Source organism: Ambystoma mexicanum, chromosome 3p, assembly GCF_040938575.1.
Source record: "Ambystoma mexicanum isolate Mex_15411 chromosome 3p, UKY_AmexF1_1, whole genome shotgun sequence".
Classification (NCBI taxonomy): domain Eukaryota; kingdom Metazoa; phylum Chordata; class Amphibia; order Caudata; family Ambystomatidae; genus Ambystoma; species Ambystoma mexicanum.
The window spans coordinates 218,854,365-218,877,273 of NC_090925.1; the positions used below are offsets into that span (position 1 = coordinate 218,854,365).

The 22,909-nt window shown below is 48.0% G+C and overlaps 1 protein-coding gene across 1 annotated transcript in view; it reads left to right on the plus strand.

Annotated features, from left to right (window-relative positions):
• Nucleotides 1-22,909, plus strand: part of VAMP1 (vesicle associated membrane protein 1) — a 128,708-nt gene that overhangs the window by 79,019 nt on the left and 26,780 nt on the right. The window contains exons 2-4 of the mRNA XM_069650693.1: nucleotides 11,044-11,161; nucleotides 17,589-17,747; nucleotides 21,192-21,243. Of these exons, the coding sequence (XP_069506794.1) occupies nucleotides 11,044-11,161; nucleotides 17,589-17,747; nucleotides 21,192-21,243 (329 nt within the window). The remainder of the gene's footprint in view (nucleotides 1-11,043; nucleotides 11,162-17,588; nucleotides 17,748-21,191; nucleotides 21,244-22,909) is intronic.

The window sequence follows — 22,909 nt, forward strand, 5'->3', positions numbered from 1 at the left end:
CTAAAAAAACAGCAGTGCACCCTCCATCCTTGCCAATTTTCGACCTAAAACCCAACTTAAATTCCTCATGAAGGTTCTAAAAGCAACCGTGACTCCAGAGGTTAGGGATTTTCTGGAAAAGGAAAACATATTAGATTATCATCAATTGGGTTTTCGGCGCAATAGGAACACAGCATTAGTGCTGGTGACAGTCACTGACGATCTGACTAGACTAGTTTACAGGTCTTGGACAGCTGTTTTAATACTCTTAGACCTGTCAGCAGCATATGATACAGTAGATCATGACCTTTTGTGTCAACGCCTTGAAGAGAGTGGCTTTTGTAGCTTAGCCTAGCTGTTGCTTAACTCATTTATGGTGTCCTGTCAATTGGTCGACTGCAATTTGGTCGACTGCAATTTGGTCGACACCATTTGGTCGAATGCCAAATGGTCGAATTTTTTTTTGTTTAATTTATATATATTTTTTGTGGGTTTTCGTGTGGGGAAAGAAAAAAAAAGAAAAAAAAGGGGGTTGGGGGGGACTCCCCCCCAAAAAAAAAAAAAGGGGTAAAAAAAAAAAAAAAAACATTCGACCATTTGGCATTCGACCAAATGGTGTCGACCAATTGTCCTGTCGACCAAATGTTTTCGACCAATTGACTGGTAACCCTCATTTATCTCTACCTGGTCCCAGACAGTGTCTCTGCTGCCATACAAGGTCAGGGAATTCCCTGTAGGATGGGGTGTCCACCAGGACTTGGCCCTGTCACCTATCTTATTTACTATATACATTTGAGTTTTGATGGCTATCATCCACTCTGTGGATGTTTTTTCTATTCATATGCAGACGACACACAACTGGTCTTCTGGGTTGATCAAGACTTCACTTCATCTGCCTCACAGATTAGGAACTGTTTATCTGATATTGGTAAAAGGATGAACAAGAATTGGCTTAAACTAAATGGGGACAAGACTGAAGCCTTTGGACTACAGACTGTTGGCCACTGGAAGTGACACTGGTGAAGTCGGTAAAAAAACATAGGTATAAAAAAGTCTGTGTTATGGAAATCTCTTCCTTTTTTACCCCAAGATCTTTGTGTCACGTTGATCTCAGCATCTATTTCAGGGGAAATAGATGACTGCAATGCCACATTGCTGGCACAGCCCAAATATCATGATTCGACTGCAAGTCCTACAGAACTCGGCAGTCAGATTGGTAAGCAACTCATCTATATCTGCACATACCTCCCCGCTGCTTAGAAAATTACACTGGTTCCCAGTGGACCACAGAATCAAGTTCAAGACCTTGTACCTTGCACACCAGGCCTATTATGGGAAAGGCAGGAAAGGCTCTGTAAAGATAACCCGCCTCGGGTATTGTACTCAGCGGAAAACCTTCTTTTGTCTGTTCCTCGATTTCAGAAGAGTACGAAGGGCAGTCGGGCCTTTTCGGTAGCAGCACCAAAACTCTGTAACAGCCCTCGGGTTGCCTCTTCGGGCAACCGAATGCCATTTAACATTTAGGAAACTACTGAAAACGTATCTTTTCTCATCTGGTGTTTAATCTTGGAATCCTATTTTTTTATTGTTATATTTATTTAACTATCCCCTTTTTTTGCTTTCCCATTTTGCTCTGCGCCAGGATACCCTTTGGGTTACAGTTGCGCTTTATAAGTGTTTATACCATACCATATACCACTAGCCTACTCTTTTGAGATCAGAACCAGGCATGCATACAATGTTCATCTCCCTATAGCATCATGTGTAGCTGTCCAGTCCCTCAGTAACACTGTCAGTTTAACTTTACACGGATTTGCAACCAAGATACCTTGGTCACATCCAAGGTGAGAAGCTGTTTAGAACACTACTCACCAAACTCTCTTATAAGAAGATCAGTCAATTTCAGAGTTTCTCTACCTAGATGTTCATCCAGAGTACTGGATGGAGAGCACATAGCTTCCGATGCAAAGCCAACTGTTTCCATAATATTCTACTCTGGAGAGATTGAAGTCCCAATTCTCATCCTATAACCACTAACGGGACACATTTCGGGAGGAAAAACAATACCCTCCTCCAATCATGGCTTCTTAGTGATCCAGTTCACGGAACAACCAGTTGGGAAGAACTTCCATCCCATAAAGCAGCTTCAGGACAACTTTCCCATTATAACATTTTAAAATTGGTGCTAAAGAAAACTTTCCAAATTTGTTATTTATCTTCTTCATCGGAGCAGCTAGCAATAAGACTTTCTTAGTTAAAAGTTCTTGGTAATAAGTCTCACATGGGTGGGCCAAGATGGGAAGGCCCGATTAAACAAGACTATTCATAATTTCCAGTCTTTCACCATTTATATTGCAACAAAACTTACATTTCTTCTCCTTACTACAAAACTTAATTACTTTACTCTTTGATGGTTTCATTTTTAATTTGTTATGAAAATGTATTTTAGTGACAATGCTCACATAACTGGGTCCTTTCAGCAAAAAAACATGTCTTACAGCGCAATAGAGGCATATTCGAGAATTGTAATGTTTTACATGGTAATGTAAATGGTGGCATATATTATGGGCACAGGTATCATTAAAGTGTGTTTTAGAGTGGCAATGATGGCATATATTTTGAGCCCAGGCATTGTGGAAGCGTGTGACAATTATTTCCCATATGATGTTTACAGGTATTATAAAACTGTGCTTCATAGTGGTCGTGCTGGTATATATTGTGAGCATAGACATAAGAAAGTATGTTGTAAAATATCACAGTGTAATGTTGATAGCCTGGCATGTATTAGGCTCTCCAGAATCGATTGAAAATAGTTTGGCGTTTTACCCAATGTATCTGTAATTTGTGATGCAATATGCACCATTTCAACCAATTATTGTCAAAGTGTTCTTGGGGGGTACCCCCAAAACTAGCTTTGGTTTGTTTCAGCAAGCTCGCTACCCTCACTTGCTGAGAGCAATTCAGGGAAAGTATTGGCAGCCCCTGAGCCCATTAAAAAAATTCACCAGTCATCACTTCCTCCCTTAGCCGGGTTGGGGATGGAACTCCACCTCCCCGAAGTTGTTATCACTGCCTCGGTATGGTATTCTGTGAGGTACAAAAAGGTCTCTCTCAGATCTGCACCAAAAACGTGCACCCCCACCACGCATTGGCCGGGTTCACAGGGAGGGCCTTCCTGGCGATCTATAGCCTTAGCGCTGCTTAGTCCATGGTTGGAGGAAATACTTTATTGGAGACCGCCATGTTACGCAGCTCTCCGTGCACCGCCTATCATTAACGATGAACTCTTTTCTAATGAGCCAACATCAGTCAATAGGAGCTTAATGCAGAAAGCGACATGCTTCCTGACAGGAATATCTGATGCCCTGTGTACTGTCTGCATGTGCAGAATGCAGCGAAGAAGCAATGCACAGTGTACGCTATTATGATATAGGAGCAATATAACTGCAATATAGACTGCCTCCACCAAGCCCAATATGCTGTGGTGCAGGCACCTGGGTGCCTCAGAGCCAAGGCAAGTCCTTCCCAAGCACTTACAGCATCGTCATTATTTAGTCGATTATCTGTTTGTCCATATCCCTAATGCCATGACCGGTCATGACCCGCATTGTCTGTGTGGGGTAGGATCAACAAAACACACTCAAATCACTCATGAAAGTTGCACACCTTTGTTCATATGTCCATGATGGGTCAGAATGACGCCTGTAGGGTCTAGTGAAATAAAACTAAAAAGAGCACGCATTGTTATGGTATAGTGGTTATGATGGGCTAACTCAAAATGGCTCCCAATCTTACATAAGGGAATTCTAATGACAGGCAGTCACAGGATGCAGCACCAGCTTGCCTCCTGGCACTCTCACACCAGCAAGCACTGCTCCCCTCTTGCTTATGGTTACTGCCAGGTCTAGATATAGTTACACTGTCTACCCACTGGGCCCCTGTCCCGGGCCAGCACCAAGGTCTCTATATCCACACCTCGCAGCAAGTATCCCCCTAGATTAGGTGTTTTTTCTGGCTGTAATACTGTCATTCTCTAATCATTAATACCTCTCAGCACCATTAATACCTGCCAGCAAGTATTTCATCCCCTTGTTTGGGGTGTCTGTCACCCTCCAGCCAAGGGTCTCCTTTTTCAGTGTACTCGCTCTTTTAGGATTATACATTCTACTGGATAGGTGGCCCAGTCTTCACAAACTCTTTTGCAGCCACTTTAACGCGCAGGTGTGCATAGGGTCCGAAGATGGAAAAAAGCAGGTGACCAGAGTCTACTGACTGAGGAGACACACAAGAAGTGTGGATGAAACACACGACTCTGGGTGTCTGTGAACTCATCATCTACACCAAGGACGGAACCCGGACTGAGAATTACACGCTAACACCTTTACTGCTGAACCCAACAAGATGCCATCCTGCTGTTGATTTACGTTGAATTTTCCTGGTGTGGCCCGAATCTGTCACTAGCCCTAATAAAACTTTGTTTAAAGGTACATCTTTGTGTCAGAATCATGTTGATCCGACTCGGCTTTGTGATGGGGTAGATTCTAACCTAAGTACTGGTTACAAGAAAGGTGTCAAGAACATAAAATGAAGAAGAGGACGGGCTTCGTTTGGATGTGGAACATTTAGGTTTGTGCCCTAAATGTGATATGAGGATTAACATGTGGGAGAACGGGCATTTGTGAGAGTGTGCGGAGAGGGAGGTAAAGACACATATTTAGGCATGTCTAAGAAGAGATGGGAGATGGCATGGGGGACTTGATACTGCATTTGGAGGGTGAAGTGAGTTCAGCACTGTGCGTGCGCTATCTTAGAAGTGGCTTGACATGCATTGGAGATGCTGTCAGACTTTGGATCTCTCTACTTAATAATTTACTAGGAAAGAAGCAAATACTCTCACAAAGTGAGGATTGTAATCAGTAAGGGGTTCTGATATTAATCCAGGCATGTATAAAGGAGGTACTAGGCTATTCTGTGATCAGGATTGTATACAGGGGGAAGCGAATAAAGGGAAATTGCACATGGCAGATAAGGTTTTGGCATTACTAGGGTGCAGACACCAGAAATGATTGAACATTTTAAGATCCCAATGCAGAGGAACCTGCACTACATTAACATAACCTTGGAAGTATGGGGAATGTCCCCAAATCTTTGCAGTTGCTGATGATCGAACCATTAGAGAAAGAGTTAGAAGACTGTGTGAGCCGGACATTATTGATCACATTGAGTCAGCTGAATGGTTGCTACCAATAGTGATTGCTCTAATTAATTATGGATCAATAAGAATGTGTGTGAACTTTTGATGCTTGAATTGCTGGAGATGTAAGTACTCACATCTGTAGCCTTTTGTGAATAACATGTTGGCTGGTTAAGAAGGGAGGAAGGTATTCTTACTCTAGATCTATTGTATGCTTACTATCCAATCAGGCTATGTAGAGTCAAGTCAGCTTACTTAATAAACAGATTTTAAATGGCATTGCATTGGTATCAGCAGTATTTCAGAGAGTAATGGGGGCAAGGGGTTGATTTTGCCACATGTTGCAAGTACAACCTTCCAACATTAAATCATATTTGTTTTGTAAATAATGCACTGGAGGAACATGATGCAATATATTTGTTGTTTTGGAGTTTTTGAGAAAGACTGTTTTGACGCTTGCAAAGGAGAAATGCACATGTAATGTTCAAGATGTGCGTTTTGAGCAAGAAAGAGGTGGATATAAGCGCACAGGTTAGCTTAGTGCCGGTTGCGGAGAGAGAGCACTCACACCTGAGAACAAGGATCATGTGGGGGCTCTTTGGCCTATGAAAACATTTGACTAATTTTGTAGAATATTTTGCATTCAGAAATGACAGGTTTGTTGAAGTAGGGTTTGTTACACGAATCAAGTGGGCGCGTGATAGCTTGCACGAGAATTAAGAACGATATTGACCAAAGTCAATGAACATGGAGCGGTTGTGATTGCTTCTTCTACAGGATCAATGTGTGGTGCAGTGGTGAGAAATTGCTGCACTGTAGACTGGGAAGTTTAGTTTCGTTTATTCATTTGTATTGCGCGCCAGACCCGAGGGTATGAGGGCGCAGGAGCAGTAAGGTTATTCTCAGCTTGGTTACAGTGCTGTTTGGGAGAGGTCACCATGAAGATAAGAGAGTGCAGCTGGTGTTTGATGGGATGGTTCATTTTGAAAAGATAAAAGGATAAGATAATTATGTGGTATATGGCCCCACCAACACAATTTTTTGTTGGAGAAATGAAATAGGATTGCTGAAGGGAGCATCCAGTTGACAAAGGCATCAGCTTTAGATTGGCAAGAGGTGTTAAGAGGCAATTTGGGCCTATCATACCTTTCCACACTTGGCAATGGCTATATCGCCATTTGTTTAATTGATGTGTACCATGGTCTCGGGATGATAGCTCAGGGGCAACGTGCTCTCCTTAGAAGCAAGACGACACGGAGCAACACAGGTTCGATCCCCGGGACCACGCTTATAAACCTCTGGGTATCATATAAACAACCTATGATATCATAGGATACCAACATGTAAATGAATTCCAGAGTGCTTGGGTGTGTTATGACCTGTGAGAGTGGGCCATGAAGAGTTGTTGAGCAAGGCAGAGGAGAGCTGGATTAAGTATAGGAGGGATATGATCTAGTGTGAAAAAGACCAAAGTCAAGGATTTGGATTAGAATAAAGAAGGGTGCAGGGTAAAAGTGGCGAAGGGCCCCAGGGTGATGTTTAAGGATGAAGTAAGCAGTGTTTGGCACAGGTTTTTTAATACCTGGAGGTAGAGAGGATTAGAAAGTGTGGATGGGGAATTAAAAATGGATAGGAATGGGTAAGGTCATAGGAGGAAGGCTCTACTGCCATGACATGAGCAGAAGGGGAAGATCCGGTACATGAGTCAATGAGTGGAAGACAAATGGAGTATAAAGTGACCAATGACATTGGGAAACATCGCTTTCGGAATCGACATGGATCAAAGGCGCTGGAATAGGTTAGAGTATAGGGTAGGTTATTGTTTGTTTCTTGGAAACCATCAGAGACAGGCATAGACCCATATGTGATTAAGCATATAATAGCCGCGAAGCATCAAGGCCATGAATTAGAGAAATGTATTGCTGTTTTTGTGCATGGTGGAGGGGAGAAGTGTGGTGATGATAGGCAGACTGAAGGGGAGGATTATAGAAATTAAGTTTGAGAAACGGTGAAGAAGTAACTCTAGAGTTGGAGGGGAGAAGAGCCTTTGGGTATGAAAGAAAAGAAGACTAATGTTAAACGTCCTTGGCATGAGGATCCTACTGCCTGCACACAAGGAAATTCAAGCGTGCAGTTTATTTATTTTTACTGCTACACGCTCCCCATTACTCACCGCCCACGGCTCAGGGCAACCTCCAGCGCCTGTCTCCCATGTGGTGGCCCCACTCATTGACCCTACCAGCCTTCACCTTCACCTGGGCACGCACGGTATAGTCACTGCATCCTGAATACTTAAGCAGACAATGTAGCCGCCACTGCAACGCCACGCTACACCAACACTGACCGCTCCCTGCAATCACCCACCGCAACTCCTGACCATGCTTTCTGAGCACAGATGTCCTGACTCTCCGCCACAGGCCCGCCTGTTGCCCTTCTAGCACACGCTCATACAGCACGACATCTTACCTCAAAAGCTTCCTGGCGCACGCCCAATTCAATATTTGCCACGTAGAGAACAGCATTTAAGCTTGACAGCCCGGTACTTACTGGCCTAACACCTACATAGGTTATCTGTACTTTTCCCTCAAAGGTTAACCAGCCAGAACCCCATGCTGAGCTCACCATCAGCTGACATCTAAGTGCTCACCACACACGGTTAGGGAACATACCCACACGGCACACAACTCCATTGTGCCAACCTGGTGAGCTCCTCATATCCCACTTTGCTAACATCACCTCGTTTCTTCCTTCCTCCTTTTCCTTGGTGCTGCCCTTCATTTGACTTGTGCATTTTTGCTCCCACTGCTATAACTGTGTATTCAATCATGCCAACATCTATTATACTGTAACAACTGGTCATTTCATGCATTGTCTCAGACATCTCATCTGATGTACATTTCCTTCACTTATTGTCCCAACAATCACAACCACCAATGCAATCAACATGCCTAAACATGCGTCATGCATTAAAACGGCGTACCTATATGCAAATGCCACACTATCACCAAAGCTCACACCCTCAACACTTTTCATCTTCATCCAAATCACATTGGTTCCCCCCACTTGGACAAACGTACACTTTACCTTGTAGTCTCACCAAAGCCTTGGCCCATGTTGGGTCGAAACACGTGTCGGCTTAAGTGTGTTAATAAATCACCCTAAATATGAAGTGACGAGATTTCTCATTTATTCTGAAGTGTCCAATCTAAATTACACAGTCAACAATGAGATCTCTGAGCCAGTGCCAGGATCACTTGGTTCTTATCCAAACCCACGATGACAGTAACAAGCAAGTGGTAGACCCGATGAAGGGTCTGACCACAGAACTGCCATGTCATCTCTACGCGCCCAAAGTACAAAATCACACGGCGGGATGGAAGAGAGAGAATGTATTTATGTATTCATTTTATTTGCAATGCGCCCAGCGGCGCATGAGCAAAGGGGCGCACATAATCACAAAAGACATGATGACGACAGGACAAACATATAACAGGATCAATTGAGCAGAACAAATGCAGCCAAAAAAAAGAAAGCAAAAACTGTATGCAAAAAGGTGTTTCAGCAAACGTGTAAGGTGATCTAGAATGGTAGGTGGTATGGAGGCCACCAGCAGCGGAGAGCAGGTTATGATATGATATGATAAGGCATTTATAACGAGCCTGTACACAAGTGTTGCAAGGCGCGACAAGGCAAGGGGGGGGAACAGAGGGAAGACAGAGACAGTGATCTTACTAGGCCAGGTGACATTGATATCACGCAAGTACAGGGGAGGGGGGAAAGGAAAAGTGCGGGGGGCGGGGCAGTGCATAGGATCAGCAGTAACAAATAAATAGAATAAATAAGACAATAGGTAAAAGTGCGGCTAGCTAGTGGCAAGTGCAGGGGTGAGTGTAGACATCAAGTGTCAGGAGATGGTGGGGACTGTAGGGATACAGAAGCAGCCCCCAAGTGCAGGGGTTGCCTGGGAGGCAGTGCAGGTTTTCAGCTGGCGGCGGAGGGACCTGGGCCCGAGATCAGAGGGTAGCCAGCGACCAGTGCAGTTTCAGTCAGGAGTTCAGCAGGGGAGAGGAGAGAAAGCAGAAGCAAAGAGTACGGTCTTGAGGTGCTTCCGGAAACGGAGATGGTTCTCCTCAAGCTTCAAGGAGGCAGGGATGCTGTTCCAGGAGGAGGCCCCAGCCGAAGAAAGAGATCTACCACCAACTCGTTGCTTGGAGAGGGAGTTGGAGGCGGATGAGCGAAGAGCTCGAGAAGGAAGATATTTAGCAAGAGAGTTGAAGGTAATGAGGTGCCAGGCGGCCTTGTGGACAATGCAGAGGGTTTTGAACTTTATCCTTGCAGCCACTGGGAGCCAGTACAGAGATTTCAGTCCTGGAGGGATACGATCCCTGTGCTTGAGGCCAAGGACAAGTCTTGCAGTCCTGTTCTGGATGAGTTGCAGAGGGCTGAGAGTAGAACTAGGCAGATTTAGAAAGAGGCTGTTGCAGTAGTCCAGCCTAGAGAGAACCAGAGCTCTGGATACAGTGAGTTTCTGGGGGAAGAAGAGGAAATGAAGAATACCTCTGAGGAAGTGCAGCTGGTAGCGTGACTTCTTAGAGATGTCAGTGATGTGAGGAGAGAAGGAAAGTGTGGAGTCAAAGATGACCCTGAGGTTTTTAGTCTCACAGGTGGGAGAAGGAAGAGGGTCAAGAGAGGCCAGCCAGAGAGCGATGAGAAAGGAGGGAGCAGGTGTGCCGATGAGGAGAATCTTAGTTGAACTGGCATTAAGGCAGAGATCATTGGCAGCACACCACTCCTGGATAGCAGCCAGACAGTCAGAAATGAGAGAAGGAGAAGAGGTGGCAGAAGGAAGCCTAGAAATTAGCTGAGTGTCGTCCGCATAGCACTGAAAGTTTGAGCAGAGAGCGGAATTGCGGTGGGCAAGAAGTGCCAGGTATTGGTTGAACATCCAGGGAGAGAGGTTAGACCCCTGGGAAACACCACAGGTAGAGATAGAGATTGAGGTAGAGGAGAGGAAGGACCCAAGTTGGTGATACCCAGGTTATCACCGAGACGGTTGAGTAGGATGGCATGGTTGGCTGTGTCAAAGGCATAAGAGAGATCAAGTAAGATGAGGACACCAGGGGTATTGGAGTCAAGTTTGAGAGCAGGTCTTTACAGATGTTCAGGAGAGCAGTTTCCGTGCTTCTGGCAGCTCTGAAGCCAGACTGATGGTCATGGAGACAACAAACAGATTCAGTGTGAAGATTAAGCTGGGAGATAGCCATCTTTTCCAGGAGTTTTCTGAGGAAAGGAGTGATGGAGATTGGGCAGTAGTTAGCAGGGCAGGAGGGGTCGGCTGTGGGTTTCTTAAGAAGAGGGTGCACAAGGGAGTGCTTCGGGGGGGAAGGGAAGACTCCAGTGGTGAAGAAGTCAGCCAAAGCAGGAGCCAGGCTGTCAATGTGGTCCTTGATGGTTTTAGAGGAACAGGGGAGAACCTATTTTGACGAGACTTTCATAGATCGGACTGTCTAGAAACCTTGTCTGGGGAGAACAGGGGAAAGGCAGAGAAGGAGGGAGGGGTGGTGGCCACAGAAGGGCCAGAGGAAGAGTGGGGAGTAGAGGGAGGAGGAAGAGAGGCAGCGAGAGAGGACAGGATGTCCTGGTTTCAGAGATGAAATGAGAAGCAAGGGCAGTGGTGTTCTTCTCACTTGTTTCCTGGCCTGGCTCTGAGGGGATTTTCCTTGCCTCCTGTTATTATGTGTCTCTTGTGCTGAGTGTGCCCTGCATCCTGGTGTCACAAGGTGGCTCTGAGAAGGGTGCTGGGCAGAGCATTTGCTTAAGATGTTTGAATTAGATCTTGTGTATTCCTGACTGCATTCTTTTCTTCCCAGGTCTGCCCCGACTGCCGCTCCCGGAGGGCCTGATGCCCCTGCAGGGGGTCCCCCAGGTCCTCCTCCAAACCTGACCAGCAACAGACGGCTACAGCAAACACAGGCTCAGGTGGGAGAGGTGAGTATCACCCCATGGGAGTGCCTGTGGTCGTGCATCTGGCATCACAGTAGCGGGGTGACAATCTGATGTTTTTCATGTCACTGGGGCACAATGTTTCCATTCCGTGGCTTGTAGTGAATAAAACACTTGTATCCAGTGCTTACGTCCAACCTGTTCACTTCCAGTCAATCCTGACTACAACTACCAGAATGCATTTGTTTGGTAACTGAAAGCCCAAGATTAGACAGGTGTGGGAGGATCCCGGTGACATGGACTCATCTCGTCTTTATACCAACGACAGTATTCAAACGGCCTCTTACTGCTCTGATCTCTGATACCCAATCCCTCGTCTCTGCCTCGAGCCTCGCATTCCCTACCTTGGTTCTTGTCTCTCACTTTTCTGTCTGTCAGTCTCTCTAACCTTCCTCCCCATCTCTCCCCCCCACTTGCGCTGTCAATCTTTCCTGCTCTCTTTTTCTTTTTCCCCTACCTTCTCGTCCGCCCTCTCTGCTTTTTCCCTTCCTCTCCCTTTGCTGACTATTATCTATCTTCTGCATCATTTTAACTCATCATCTTTCCAGAGCAGCATTCCTGCTTTCTCATTCACTCTTGGAATCTCTGGATATTGATCTACTTCTCCAGTAAGAGAACATCCCCAGCCTCCTAAGATTCTCAGGATTCCATGCCACCAAGATATGATATGATATGATATGATATAATATGGCATTTATAACTTGCTATACACAAGTGTTTCAAGGCGCGATGAGGCAAGGGAGGGGGAACAGAGGGAAGACATAGACAACGATCTTACTAGGCCAGGAGACATTTAGATCACGCAAGTGCAGGAGTGAGGGGAAGGGAAAGTGCTGGGCAGGGGGCAGTGCAATACATAGGATCAACAGTAAGAATAAATCAAATTAAAAAAAGCAATAGGTCAAAGTGTGGCCAGCTTGTGGCAAGTGCAGGGGTAAGTTCAGAAATCAAGTGTCGAGAGCTGGGGGGGGGGCTGTAGGGATACAGAAACAGCCCCCAATTGCAGGCGTTGCCTGGGAGGCAGTGCAGGTGTGCAACTGGTGGGGGAGGACACCTGGGCCCGAGGTCAGAGGGTGGCCAGGTGACCAGTGCAGTTTCAGTCAGGAGTTCACCAGGGGAGATGGATCCCAGGACAAGGCCTGTCTTCAAGAAAATAAGGAACCGCAGAGATGGTTCTCCCTGATGTTTTAGGCCTTGAAATGACGTTCATCAAATAATGGTGGCTAGGAGAGAACCTCCCTGTCAACAGCTCCCTTGGGTATGCGCGTCACGCGTCACACCTCACCGTGAGGCCCCTGCAGGGATCTGCTGCCTGATGACCTCCTCCAGGAGGCGCTTGCCTTCGGCATTGTGGGACCCTAGGGCAGCAAGCGTAGGATGGGTGCCATGCCTGGCTCCAAAACCCCCATCTCTGAGAAGGAACAGGTGTTGCCTGGGATCTTGGCTCAGAGATCGGCGCTGACAGGAAACGTTTTTTGGCACTGCTGGAATTCATGCCGACAGCCCGGTGCAGATGGGGATTGACTCCGTTTAAGAAGACTCAAAGAGACGCCTGGATGAAACCTCACGATGATACCATGATTTGGCTACTCTTTAGACAGATCGAGGAAATCATGAATTTGCTTCCAAATCTTCTGCAATGGTTGAGTCACCACTCACCATTTTTAATTTTAAGCCACAGGACAGTTACTGATTTTTCGGGTACCCCACCACAGAGGTATGGACTTCCTTCCTTTTGCACAGACTTCTGGCAGCCTCAGCATGGCCAGCCGTGGCACTGGATATTAGCCAGGTAACCGCTTGTCAGTCAATTGACAGAACAAGTGTCCTGAAATAAAATGTGCCTACTACCACACGCGTGGGGACCAGTGGGGTCAAATAAGAATAGACACATTGTTCCTGATTTTCCTTCTGTTCTGTGACGTGCTTCACGTATCCCCAGGCATTACCGTGGATGAATACAACCATCTACTGGATGCATCAGTGGCCTTGCCCTCCTTGCTGCCTTCAAAGATCATGGAGCTGTGGCAGGCATTCACTGTCCACCAGAACCAATCACTTGAGTGACAGGAACAGCTGCAAACACCATTCACCCTCCACCAGAACCAATCGCTTGAGTGGCAGACAACAGCTGCAAACACCATTCACCCTCCACCAGAACCAATCGCTTGAATGGCAGGCAACAGCCGCAAACATCATTCACTGTCCACCAGAACCAATCGCTTGATTGGCAGGCAACAGCTGCATACATCATTCACCGTCCACCAGCAAACAACATTCACCGTCCACCAGAACCGATCGCTTGAGTGGCAGGCAACAGCTGCAAACACCATTCACCGTCCACAAGAACAAATCGCTTGAGTGGCAGGCAACAGCTGCAAACATCATTCACCGTCCAACAGAACCAATCACTTGACATAGATTTGTCTCACGAAATGCTGATTGCAATCTTATTACTCTGCCGCATCAGCGTGTCCCGCATTGCTCTCTGAAGTTCTCTGACTTCCCAAGTTTGTCATGCCCATCCTCTAGCTCCAGATTGCCTTGCCAGGCGGTGGCACTCTTTCAATCTCCAACACGCCATCTGCTAGGGACCACTAGGCACGGCTAGGTTTTGACCTGAGCACCCTCTGACGTGCCTGTCTCACATTGGACACCTTCCATCATTATCAACACTTGCGATGTCGCAGGTGGCGACGCAGCAGCGAGCGCACCCCTCAGCTGCGCAACCCCCATGATGCACAGATATTCTTCTCTCAAATCTCCTGTACATTCTGAGTGTTGGACTGTGTCCTAGGTATAACTTTAACTGCAAATGGCAACTGTTCAAGGTTAACAAAGTGAATCCACACACATACAGTGCACCAGCCCTGCACTCATGCACTAGTTTCAAAATCACACCTTCAGTCTCGGGATCAGCCAAAAATGTCAGCAAACATGTATTGCACTACACCCATTCTGGACGGTATGCAGTGATAAAATCGCAGCAAAAATGTCGACTATACAAAAAATTGTGGCAAAAATGCTGTGGTTTGAAACGGTAAAGGTGAACCCGTTGTACCATTTAAGGGGAGCATGGGTTGCGGGGGTGTCCACCGCTCCCCTTAAATGGTATAATGGGTCCGGGGGTTGCGGAGGTGTCCCCCACATCCTTTACATGGATTGCAGTGGCAAAACCACTGCATTTTTGCCACAATATTTTGTAACCACAGCAATTTTTGCCACGAGTTTAACACATGGAACCTTCTGGACGCACTGTGATCAGCTCTGCCACTACCATGGCTTAGAAAGCGCCTTCATCATGCCCACAGCGTGCTCTACAGAGACTCCTCTTTCACAGCAGCTCCTGATGCAACCAAACTGTGTGTGGCGTGTACCACTGGCACCCAACACTCATGTCTACAAAGGGATAGGCACAGGTGTATGTGGCAATGCTAACTGTATTGCTAAAAACCCCACAAATTCTCCAGAGCCCACTCAAGTGTGTCAGGGGACCTGCTCGGTTCTGTCCACCCTGTACTCTACAATCCTTGGTCAATTCCATGACGATGCAAAGCCAACCTCCCTACACATATAGTCACAGCGACACAAGGTCAATGCAAGCTGAAGGTTCTGATCCCTCAGGGGGACTTTAAAGTCCCTCAAATTCTGGATGATAGCAGGCAACCTACGCGTTTTCACCTTTTCCAGTGACTGCACTATGACGTGATAAAGTGGGGAGCTTTCTTAGAGGACTTATCCATCCAATGGATACGTCCTCTAAGTTACCTGGGGAAACCCAGACGTGGACCCCCTGCTCACTGTGCTCAGAGAGGCACAGCTCTACCTCACTGATGACGCCCAACAATGCTGAAACATGTGTATGGGGTTACTGTTGGTAGTCTTGTTCAGAAGGGAATTGCCACAGCATTTCGGTGCTGGACTGCCCATGTGGGCGGGACAAAGACTGATATGCAAATTGATTTTTTCAATCTGTCAAAGGTACAGTGAGCAAAAAGCGATGACTGGTGACTCTCCAAGTGGGGAAAAAAACACAGAACAGGTTATCCTTTCTGGAGAGGGGCGCTTGCCACCTTTTTTTTAGAAGTTCCACAACCCGCTTCCTGGTCAAGCGGCGGACCTGACTGCACACTCTGTGTATTGGGTACGGTGCGTTCGAATTTATATCTGTCAGCCGTCATAGCCTTCAGAACTCCCGCCGCAAAGCCCTCTGAAGTAACCACCTTCCAAATCCCTGTTATTCCAAATGCATTATAAGGCTCGAAAATACGCGTTCGTTAAAATGGAAACCATATATGTGCCTGATTTTATAACGGCCTTTCTCCAGCTGGTATTATTTAGAAGAAAAAAAAAAGAATATTTTTTTTCCTGGATCATTGTTAGTTTCTTTTTCCCCTGTAAACAAGTGGTGCAGGTCGTTACTTAGCTGATTGTGTTTTTCACTGAACTATACTACCACCAAGGAGCAAGCAAGAGCACACTTCTGCTGTAGGGGAAGGGCATTAGAGCTCTGTAAGGGGTCAGCAAGTAGAAACCTATCCCTACATTATGTAAGCATCGCTGCTGTGACTCTCTGATAAGAAAAGCCAGGAATCCTAGCAGACAGGCTGGCTCTGTCCTGACCCCCTTCCTCTGCTGAGGGCCGCTCCAGGGCAGGGGTCCCTTCGCTCGTTCATCTGGGGCGGGGGAGGCGCCTTGATGGAGAAGGAGAGGTACTTGCTGGTACCAATGGGTTCCGCAGTGAGAGTATCCTCTCCTGATTTTCGGGGTGTTCCTTCCTTCCGCCCCATACATGGAAGGCAAACATGCATGCATCTGCTAAACCAGCACTGGCAAAGCCAACACCTTTGGCTTTTGTGTAGGCATGGAATAGGCCTTTGCCAGGCACTGCCATAGTGCCACTACCTGCCCATTAGATGGCAACAGCTGGAAAATGGGTTGCGTACCTGGGCATATGATAGCAGTATCTGCCAGGTGCCCCTCTAGTAAATATGCACAAGGCAAGCCTGTTGACTTTGCCAATGCTTCTTTTTAACAGGGCTTCCATGCAAGGAACCGATCTGAGGACACAACCTGCTTATAAAATCAGGACTCTGAGGGCACACTTGATAAGACATTTGTATTACACCTGTATCGCATTTACAGCTTCAATCAAGCCATTAACACTCAACAGACTACTTTTCAATAATTCTGGCAGGCCACACACAGCACGAAGGTTGATGGTACTGCATCAACCTGTGTGCTGTATGGGGCCTGGGATAGATCCCAGGAGGTTGTGTTAAGTGCAGAGATGGTCAGGAAATGGGTGGGAATGGTCATGGGCATTGGGATGGCCATGGGCAGTCAATGGATGTGTAAACAAAATCAAACAACACCCACGTGTGCTGTGTCCCTCCTCACATCCCATCTCCCTTCTATCTGGACTCATTTTGATCAAATTAAAACTTGAACTGAGGCGGCATCCCTGGGGCTGAACATTCTGTATGTCTTGAGAGCCAAGCGCCTCCAAATTTAATGAAACAGATATAAGTAACTTTCCACTTCAATGCCTTCTAGTTGCCATTTGGTGTTCTCTTTCATTCTTGTTCTACTTTCTTCCTTTGCTCTTTATATTCTTCTCATCATACCTGCTCTCTCACTCCCTATGCCCCTCCTCAACCTCCCAAACCATTCTTGCCTTTCCTGTCTCAATCCTGCTCTTTTCTCTGTTAATTTTTACAGGATCTCTTTCCTTCTCTTGCGTTATTCTCATCTTCTCACAAACCCTTCCATCGTCGCCCTTTCTAGTTTTCACCCTCTTCTCTCACACATATTTAACAACTTACTGACTTTCCTATTTTGCCTTCTGACCTCTTAGCTGCGTCCCCACCCCCTCCTCTAGCTGCTGTTTGACTCCTCTTCTCTATGTCTGCCCCTGGCTGATTATTGTCTCCTCCCCTTTTTCTCTATGCCTGCCGACTCTCTCCCCTGGTGACCCTCTCAACCGCTCTTGCCCGCCTTCTGCCTCCCAACCTCCCTGTCCTCTTTCTATTTCTCTCCTCTCACCCTCTCCTTAATCCACAGGTGGTGGACATCATGAACGTGGACAAGGTGCTAGAGCGGGACCAGAAGCTTCTGTCTCCCACTCTCCCTGTCCTCTTTCTAGTTCTCTCCTCTCACCCTCTCCTTCCTCCACAGGTGGTGGACATCATGCGGGTGAATGTGGACAAGGTGCTAGAGAGGGACCAGAAGCTTCTGTCTCCCACTCTCCCTGTCCTCTTTCTATTTCTCTCCTCTCACCCTCTCCCCACGGGTTGTGGACATCATGTGGGTGAACATGGACAAGGTGCTAGAGAGGGACCAGAAGCTTCTGTCTCCCACTCTCCCTGTCCTCTTTCTATTTCTCCCCTCTCACTCTCTCCTTCCTCCACAGGTGGTGGACATCATGCGGGTGAACGTGGACAAGGTGCTAGAGAGGGACCAGAAGCTGTCGGAGCTAGACGACCGGGCTGACGCGTTACAGGCCGGGGCCTCCCAATTTGAGAGCAGCGCTGGCAAACTCAAGAGGAAATACTGGTGGAAGAATTGCAAGGTGAGTGCCCTCTCCTGGAGGGGTTTCCTGCGCCAGGGCTCCCACGCTCATACTCTGCTTATGCCAGAGATATCTGCCTCACAGCCCCTCACATGTATGCTTTGAATCCTCCCCAGCTCCCTGTGAGGGGTATTGTACAGATGACGGCCAGACCCCCTTAGCACGGACACGTCAACAGCTTTCTGACTGCATTGTGCTTGGTGCTTTTGTACCGTGGGAAGCTGTTTTTAATGGCAAGAGTCTCTGGGAAGAGATTTGCTCTAGAGACATTTAGAACCGCAATGATTTCACTTATTTTGCATCTATCCCTCCTGCCTCCCCGACGCTGCTCCTGGAAAAGGTGCAGAAAACGGGATGGGCGGCCAAGGAGTGGAGATAGAAACCTACGCCAACTCCCGAAGAGGAGTGTAATGTCTGGAGACAAAACGTGTTTTTCAAAATCTGCCATTGAAAATAAAAAATCTCTAAATGCCAATATCAACACTAAAAGAAAACAGCATTCATATTTTAGCCCTGTGGAAGTGCTGTTGCTTCCCAAATCTACTAGGAGACATACATCCTTTTGTAGCAGCTGTAGCCTACCTTGCACTGCGCTGCATGCACCAGGCCCCTTGTGGCTTCCTGGTGCATGCTGCTGGGTCGGCTTTGCCCCACCATGCCCCAGAATCAGTTGGGAAGCATAGGTCGGGTACAGCTTTGTGGGCACATATGGTAGCTTTCAGGGGCTGATCAGTAATGCAGCCTTGAATCTGAGAAGTTGCTCCCGGATATGTTTTGAGGCTGAGCTTCCCACCACTTTGGGCTGCATCAGCCAGGGCTTTAAGTGGGCCAGGGCTGGCTAGCTCCAAATATTGCCCTTGAGCCAGGGCTCTGCCAGAGGCCCCCAATTTACCTCCCTCAGCAAGATTTTAAAAATATGAGTGGCAATACTGCTCTTCGCCCGTATATGTCACCTTCAGCAATCTTCAGAATCACAACATCGGTTAAGAAATGTTTTCCACACATTGGGCCTCATTACGACCCAGGCGGTAAGTTACCGCCTGGGCCGTGACTTTACCACCATGGCGTAAACTACGTTTACGCCATGGTGGTTGGCGGATTTACCGCCCCATTCCGACCTTGGCGGGGTGGTAAGTCCCCAATCCCCATTTACCCTTCCCCATTCCCATTTTTGCCCCATAGGGCATAATGGGAGTGGGGAAGGCGTTAATTACGCCACCGTAAATTACGGTGGCGTAATTAACTCCATGGTCCCTTAGCGCCATGGATTTTAACACCTGCTGAAAGCAGGTGTTAAGTCCGCCATGGCGCTAAGGAACCTCGTACTCAGGCGGTAAGGGTCGGCGCTGTTTACGCCGCCGTAAAACCCTTACCGCCTGAGTCGTAATGAGGCCCATTGTATTGAAGTATTATCATTAGAATGCCTATAATTAGGTATGTACGAACAATGGATTTCTTTCAGAAGAACTGTGGGAATGCATGGTGTACTGACCCCGTTGGATTTGATGTTCTGTTTCATATTTCAACATATTTATTTTGCTCAACATTTTTACACACATGAACCATATTTAAATACATCTTTTCAAGCAGAATTGTTGCCCTTTCATTGCACTCCTGTACACTTCGAGTGGCTCTGTTACGTCACTCCTTTAATTGCACAGGCCACTCCTCTTTTAAAGCTTTATTGGCTACTTGGGATTTGAGGCTGCGTGTGAGACCCTTTTTAGGCCCACCCCCAAATATTGCATCACAACGCTTGATAGCCCCCACCCATCCCCACCCCCTCTTGATTTCTTATCCCACATAAAGCACTGCTGCACCCTGCAGGAAACTTGTGTCCCTGGGTGTTTGTGAAAAAACTGCATGGCGTGTCTGTGTCTTGCCTGGCTCTTGGTGGCCACCGCTCTACATGGCATGTCTGTGTCTTGCCTGGCTCTTGGCGTGTCTGTGTCTTGCCTGGCTCTTGGTGGCCACCGCTCTACATGGCATGTCTGTGTCTTGCCTGGCTCTTGGCGTGTCTGTGTCTTGCCTGGCTCTTTCTGGCCACCGCTCTACATGGCGTGTCTGTGTCTTGCCTGGCTCTTGGCGGCCACCGCTCTACATGGTGTGTCTGTGTCTTGCCTGGCTCTTGGCGTGTCTGTGTCTTGCCTGGCTCTTGGTGGCCACCGCTCTACATGGTGTGTCTGTGTCTTGCCTGGCTCTTGGTGGCCATCGCTCTACATGGCGTGTCTATGTCTTGCCTGGCTCTTGGTGGCCACCGCTCTACATGGCGTGTCTGTGTCTTGCCTGGCTCTTGGCGTGTCTGTGTCTTGCCTGGCTCTTGGTGGCCACCGCTCTACATGGCGTGGCTGTGTCTTGCCTGGCTCTTGGCGTGTCTGTGTCTTGCCTGGCTCTTGGTGGCCACCGCTCTACATGGCGTGTCTGTGTCTTGCCTGGCTCTTGGTGGCCACCGCTCTACATGGTGTGTCTGTGTCTTGCCTGGCTCTTGGCGTGTCTGTGTCTTGCCTGGCTCTTGGTGGCCACCGCTCTACATGGTGTGTCTGTGTCTTGCCTGGCTCTTGGTGGCCACCGCTCTACATGGCGTGTCTGTGTCTTGCCTGGCTCTTGGTGGCCACCGCTCTACATGGCGTGTCTGTGTCTTGCCTGGCTCTTGGCGTGTCTGTGTCTTGCCTGGCTCTTGGTGGCCACCGCTCTACATGGCGTGGCTGTGTCTTGCCTGGCTCTTGGCGTGTCTGTGTCTTGCCTGGCTCTTGGTGGCCACCGCTCTACATGGCGTGGCTGTGTCTTGCCTGGCTCTTGGTGGCCACCGCTCTCCATGGCGTGTCTGTGTCTTGCTTGGCTCTTGGTGGCCACCGCTCTACATGGCGTGTCTGTGTCTTGCCTGGCTCTTGGTGGCCACCGCTCTACATGGTGTGTCTGTGTCTTGCCTGGCTCTTGGCGTGTCTGTGTCTTGCCTGGCTCTTGGTGGCCACCGCTCTACATGGCGTGTCTTGCCTGGCTCTTGGTGGCCACCGCTCTACATGGTGTGTCTGTGTCTTGCCTGGCTCTTGGCATGTCTGTGTCTTGCCTGGCTCTTGGTGGCCACCGCTCTACATGGCGTGTCTGTGTCTTGCCTGGCTCTTGGTGGCCACCGCTCTACATGGCGTGTCTGTGTCTTGCCTGGCTCTTGGCGTGTCTGTGTCTTGCCTGGCTCTTGGTGGCCACCGCTCTACATGGCGTGGCTGTGTCTTGCCTGGCTCTTGGCGTGTCTGTGTCTTGCCTGGCTCTTGGTGGCCACCGCTCTACATGGCGTGGCTGTGTCTTGCCTGGCTCTTGGTGGCCACCGCTCTACATGGCATGTCTGTGTCTTGCTTGGCTCTTGGTGGCCACCGCTCTACATGGCGTGTCTGTGTCTTTCCTGGCTCTTGGTGGCCACCGCTCTAGGACGCTGTCTTTCTCTTGCAGATGATGATAATGCTGGGAGCCATCTGCGCCATTGTGCTCATCATCATCATAAGTGAGTATGCCTGTTCCCTAGCAGTGGGGTGGAGGAGGGGGGGGGCGGCCTTCTGTAATGCGGGGGTGGGTGGGAAAGAGGATGAAGGCTCCGCTCCTTGTAGGATAAATGAAATGAAATGATATTTTATTTATATCGCGCTCATACACAAGTGTTTCAGAGCGCGACCAGGCAACAAGGGAGGGGAACAGGGGGGAACAACAACAACGATCTTACTACGCCCAGTGACATTGAGAGCACCCAAGTGCATGGGGAAGGAAAAAGGTGGAAAGTGCATGGAAGGGGGAGAAGAGGAAAGTGCGGCACAGAGGAGAGAACAGAATAAATGATACTATGCAAAAAATAAATAAATAAAGGCGGCAAACAGTGGTAGTGCAGCCAGCAAGTGGCAAAGTGCCAGGTTGGTCAGATAGGATGTATCTGATAAGTGCAGAAGAAAAGTGGGTGGGGGACTGTATGTCTACAGATACAGACCCCAGTGCAAGGAGTGGCCTGGAGGCAGAGCAGGAGGGAGGCAGGGTGAGCATTTACCTGGGCCCGAAGAACAGAGGGTGGCCAGGTGCACCAGGATGAGGGATGGGGGGCACCAGGGGACCACACCCCTCTTCAATGTGGGACAGGAGGAGCTCAGTGTGGGAGAAGGTTGGTGGCATGCCCCCTTAGTGTTGGAATGGATTGGGGCGCCATGTTGGCATAAGGGGATGCCAGATAGCATGGTGAGATTTGGGAGAGATGATGATGTGATCAGAGCTGCAGACAAAGTGAGAAACTAGTATTATAGACACATTTAGTAGAAAAGTAAAGACCGTTATTGTGGCTTGAACGCTGTGATTGTGCGGGTGCAGGCCTGGCTGACGATGTGTGGGGGCCCATTTCAACATGATGGCTGGGGCCCCCCTTCTTAGAGCGAAAGCAGCCTGAGGCACCTGCATTACAATGTGGACAAAGATGAGGTTAATAGCCCCCGATTATCACGAGATGGCCAGCCAGCAGGGAGGTTAAACACTAAAAGCCCACCGAACTACTCTAAGCCCTTCTTTGTCAGCAAGTGGCTGATGTAGAGGAACCTGTGTTAGAAGGCAATGAGGTGATAACACTTCTGCTTGTCCTGTGGGAAGAGAAAACTCAGCTTGTAACAAGAGCACTGCAAAATGCACATGGAAAGAAAATAGAGAAATGACTACATTGCGATATTACACAACTGCTGACTGGCAACATGGGTGCAGTTGCTTGGGGGCCCCCTGCGGCTTTAAGCACCTTTCATTTGAAAATGTTGAAAGGCCTTGACGCTGTGGGGAAGAAAACAATCACCCAAGAACACTAAGATCAGAAACACAAATCAACCGGGAGATAGGAGGGATTCAGCTGAAATATATCAACAGCACTGCTTTCTCACAGGCTGTAAGAAATACATGTGCTGGAGCTAACTGTGATTATATCAGCCACAGCAGGGCTGAAACCAAGACCAAGATGGAAGGAAAGGTTGCCAGAAATCAAATATAAAGCTATGACGGAAAGCACAGGGAAAAATCACCAGGGAGCTAGTAAACTCTACAATGAGCTTTAAATATAACCTTGATTTCGGAGCATGCCTTAGAATTGCTGCCTTAAGTATGTAGAGAAATCAACCATCAGGAACTGACCTGGGAGAGCCCAACAAGGCGGG